Source organism: Andrographis paniculata, unplaced genomic scaffold, assembly GCF_009805555.1.
Source record: "Andrographis paniculata isolate CXL003 unplaced genomic scaffold, ASM980555v1 Contig58END, whole genome shotgun sequence".
NCBI lineage: Eukaryota > Viridiplantae > Streptophyta > Magnoliopsida > Lamiales > Acanthaceae > Andrographis > Andrographis paniculata.
The window spans coordinates 2,507,199-2,512,181 of NW_026137593.1; the positions used below are offsets into that span (position 1 = coordinate 2,507,199).

At 37.5% G+C, this 4,983-nt stretch overlaps 1 protein-coding gene across 2 annotated transcripts; it reads right to left on the minus strand.

Moving 5' to 3' along the window:
• Window positions 1–4,024, minus strand: LOC127257677 (receptor-like protein EIX2). 2 transcript variants are annotated; one of them, XM_051284141.1, is made up of 3 exons: window positions 1,080–4,024; window positions 665–903; window positions 1–86 (listed from the first exon to the last, which is right to left on the minus strand). In XM_051284141.1, exon 1 carries the CDS (start codon window positions 3,904–3,906, stop codon window positions 1,129–1,131), a length of 2,778 nt encoding a protein of 925 aa, XP_051140098.1. In that variant the 5' UTR covers window positions 3,907–4,024; the 3' UTR covers window positions 1–86; window positions 665–903; window positions 1,080–1,128. The 2 variants fall into 2 exon arrangements, with proteins under 2 accessions (XP_051140098.1, XP_051140097.1); XM_051284140.1 differs by having other exon boundaries at window positions 665–4,024.
• Window positions 4,025–4,983: the final 959 nt, after the last annotated feature.

A 4,983-nucleotide genomic window follows, 5' to 3' on the forward strand; every position in this document is an offset into this window, starting at 1 on the left:
AGGTGCAACAATTACTTTCAATTTAAACAACCGATTGTGTCATCGTCTTTTTCCTTAGTCTTCAACGTGGGTAGCCTTTTTCACACCTTCAAAGACAAAGACGACGAGTAGAATGTTATTTATAAGCTTTCATATTTCACGGGGATGGTGTTGAATAGAAGATGCATAGATAATCAGCAAGTCAGTCAATCTCTTCTGATGGTGATGGCTGTGGACAAGAAATTAAATGAACACTCAACCCACTCAAATTCACTCACCACCCTCTTTAATTTTTGCAATATATATGAAATGGTCCCCAAAATCTTTCTTTTAATTAATTTCCCATTTTGGCATAATATACCACCTCATTATATATATATTTTTTTACAAAATGATCTGATTAATATAACCAAGGATCCTTCGGTAATTCGATGCCAAATAGATTCTGCAGGATCGTAGAGTTATCATCTCGATCATGAAAAATAAATGAATAAATAAATAAAACTTGCTAAAACATGCACAACTTGTACTAAAATTTCTAGGTGATTGCAGGTTTTTATGTACGAACAGTAGTTTTCCGTGTTATTGATCTGCTGTCAGTTGCCACACCAATGTAAAGATTCATATAAGAAAAGGAAATATAAAGAGAAGAATATATGGGAAAAGGAGAAAGAAAATTATTTACCACAAAATTGAGGATCATAAATAATGCACATCCTCAGCTCGATCGAAGCATTCACAACAAAGTAGTGACTTGGCTTGTGAAATCAAGAATTAATTAGCATACGTGGCTACTGTATGTGTATGTGTATGTGTACGTGTAAGTGCAAGGTCATCAGTACAAACTCAAAACCACCGAGGCCTTCTTGGTTGAACATATAATACACAGCCACAGGGTTTTCCTAACGTTGTTGACTGCTGTGACTTGCATTCCAAGTTTAAAGAAAGAAAAAAAAAAAAAAAAAGGGTTATTTTAGAAATAAGTGATGAATCATTATAGATAGAGCATGAAAGTTATTTCAATGTAAGAAAGCATGCATATATGTTCCTCATATTAATGTTATGTTATGATTAACAGGAGCAGTAGTACGTTGTTTTACCATCATCATCATCAACTGATCTAGTTGCCTGTGGCGCTATATATTGGTCTTAATCTCCAAGGACACCAAGGAAGTTGAAATACGCGATTCGCCACGACCTCTTGAGCATGAAAAAGGCCACGAGTCCACAAAATCCGAATACGAAACCAATGGCCGTTGATACAAACATGTCTTTAACCGTTGACGAGCTCGTCCGTTCTTCATCATCATCAAGTTGAGAAGTAGGCAAGTTTGGGCACAACCCAAGTGGTCTTCCGCAGAGTTGAGCATTTTCAGCGTAGGCAGATTCACTGAAACTTTGAAGTTGAGTGCTACTTGGAATTCTTCCGGACAAGTTGTTGTGCGACAGATCAAGAACCTGTAGAAAGCTTAATCGGGCGAGGCTTTCAGGTATTGCCCCTGACAGTTGGTTTCTCGACAGATTCAGTGATTCAAGCTTCTCCATGTCACCAATATTGGGTGGTATCTGTCCCTCCAAAGCATTCTTGGACAAATTCAATGAAATTAATCCCTTCAGCTCAAAAACTTGTTGGGGAATGCTTCCACTCAATTGATTGTCCGAAAGATCGATGAGCTTAAGAAGCCACAAAGTTTTCTGGTACTTGGATTCACTTGTTTTCCACTGAACCGATACATATGCATAGTCGCTGTAGCCTCGATCCCCCAACCTACTCAATAGATATGGATAGTCTGTGTAACCTTCATTTGTACCCAAACTAAAGACAGGATTTGGAATTCCATTGAGAAAAATGTCACCTGCAGAATCATCATTCATTTCAACCAATGAAGAATAATTACTAACACATGTCGGGACATGTCCGGATAAATTGTTTCTGGACAAGTCCAGTACTCGTATCCGAGTGAGATAGCAAACTTCTTGAGGAATGCTGCCATAGAATTGATTCTGACCAAGCATTAGATACTTCACACCTCGGTAGCTTTCGCCAATCCATTTCGGGATATTTCCCATTAGCTTATTATTTCCAACATCAATTAGCTGCACAAGTGTGCAGTTTCTCAATGTCCAAGGTAACTCCCCTGAGAGACTATTGCCATTCAAATACAACGTCTGCAGACCGCGCAAAAAGCCGAGTGATTGAGGAATTTCACCAGAAAAGTTGTTGTTTCCCAAGTTGAGAACTATTAAGTTACTGGTCATGTTTTCCCAACAGTTTGGAACCTCCCCGGAGAATTGGTTATAGGAGAGGTCGAGCCACCGCAAAGTATGCAAGTTGCATATAGATGCGATTGGCCCCGAGAGCTCATTATGTGAGAGCTTCAAAACATTAGTATCATTGTGGAACTGAGGTAGAGGACCAGAAAACTTGTTCCAACTAAAATCTACAATTTGAAGTCTTTTGTCCGAGAGATTGGGAATGGTTCCATGAAATTCATTGTGGGAGAAGAATAACATCTGAAAATTGGTCGAAAAACTCCATAGCCAACTAGGCAGTACATCTGAGATGCCATTGTAAGAGAGATCAAGTCCCCGGAGATTGGTCAAACCCTGAACCCAGGAGGGAAATTTTGGATCAATCTTGACATATCTTAAAAGTAATCCTTCCATTTTGGGAGGTGGATTCCAATTGGGGGATATGTATAGTGCCTCATTGAAGGACAAATCAATCCCAGTTAGGTTGTTGAGATTCATGAAGGTGGTTGTAGAGATATTGCCCTCTAGAGAATTATTCGAAATGTCTAAACGTCCAAGCTGCAAAAGGCGCGCAAAACTTGTAGGAAGCCGTTCTAGTTTGTTGTTTCCGAGTTTAAGTTCTCTTATTCTAAGGCATGAGCCGAAGTCGGGCACGGACCCGCTGAGTTGATTAAAATCCAACAAGAGATATTCTAATGTTTTGCAAGGGAGGTTGTCAACTAGCTCGGGAAGCGGCTGTTGTATCTCATTTCTAGAGAGATCAAGAGCAACCAGATTGCTGGTGGTGGGATTTATTCCGAAAACGACAGCTTTTAACTTGTTATAAGAAAGATCAAGCTTGGCAAGAGAAGTTAGATTTGTTATGAAATCAGCTGGAACCACACCGTCTAATTGATTCCGGGAAACATCGATGCTGACAAGGCTAGGGATGTTAGATAACCAGTTCAATGTAGCCAAGGTGAGAAAATTATAGGATAAATCAACCGTGGAAAGAGAGGTAGAAGAAAACTCTTTCAAAGAGTAGGCTCGATCATCATCGCTAAGCTGACAGTTGCTCAATCGCAGCTGCTTCAAGGAAGGAAGCATCAGCGTTCTCTGAGGCCAATTGGCATCACTAACATTGTTTCCAGACAAATCAAGATAGGACAAAGAAGGGAGCTCAGACAGCCAATCCAGACTGTCTACAATCAACGAGTTATAGGATAGATCAAGTTGGACCAAGTTTGTGAGGTTCCCAAGATTGGGAGGGACTGTCCCAAACAAACCACACCTAGAGAGAGTAAGATTTTGCAACATTTTCATGGAAGCAATGAAGTTCGGGATTGGATTCCCTCCGAAATTGATGCCAGTTAGATTGAGATAAGTCAAGTTATGTAATTGAAGCAAAGCTGGACTAATATCACCTCGCAAGCCGTCGTCATTATTGATGTCGAAAATTCTGAGAGCAACAACACGGCCGGTGGTGTTGCTACACTCAACACCATCCCAATCACTGCAACACTCCTCACCTCTCCAACTTGACAGCACGCCATAATCATCTGTAAGCCCTTGTTTCAACGCCAGAAGAGCTTCGCGTTCTTTCGCATCACAACTAACTAAGCCAGAAACAACCATAACATCACATCCAATAAGGGATAGTGAAACAGCCAAAAGCATAACCAGTTTAGCAATCATTTTTTTTGAGTTTTTCTTATTTTCAAATGTAAGACTGTAAGGGAAAGGAAACGGGAAAGAATCGATTTGGGAAAGCTGATTCAGCTGGGAATTGGAATAATGAGTTTGTTTTTTCTTGTTTCTTTTTTCATCTTCTCATCTAATTAACTCACTCATCATCTATTTATAGACTTGATTCAAACAAATAATATGCTCAGTCCCTCGTCAAGTGAATGAAGTCATTGGAGCAACTACTTTAATCATTTCTAATCATATTTGGACAAATGAAATGATCCAATTATGCTCAACAAAGTCAAGCAATACTTCTAGAACAAAGAAGAGGTTTAGCTATATTTAATGTATCTATCTCACTATCATGGACGAATGAAGAAAAGATTTGAATTGATATTACGGTCATAAACAAATGGAAAGCAGCTCAAATAATGTCATATTGAACTCACAAAATGACAAATGAGAACAGCTCATAAGTCACATAGATATATATACAACAGTGGAATATTGCAACTTCATGGACCATTGCTGTGCTGTGGGAATGATTTGAAAGTCAACAATGTTATTATATTCCAGGCTATTGTTTTAGTTCCTTCCAATAGTCATCTACATAGAATATAATAATAATAATAATAATATATACTTCTCCATCCCAAATTTTCTGCTATTATTTTTTAATCCATCTATACATACAAAAGACATCATAGGAGTCTACTCCATCGTATCTCTTTCGTCATTTTTTTTACTTTTTTAACAAATAAATTTATATTAAGTACACACAAGTATACCATGTTTATATGACTTTATGCCCGTAATTCCGAACATGTCATTTTTATTATATTCATAATCAATGCTGATAATATTTGCAAAAAGTAGAATTAAAAGTATGTAATTATGTTTTCTAATCCTAATATATATATATATATAACATCAGATGTCACTACGCTCTCATAGTTTTATAGTTTCGTTTCTTATTTTTTATAAATTCTAAATAATTTTTAAATTCATTATATGTACTCTTAACTTTCAATTATACTCAGAATTAATAGATAGTGGAATTTTGTTAATTTTTTTAATGTACTTCTT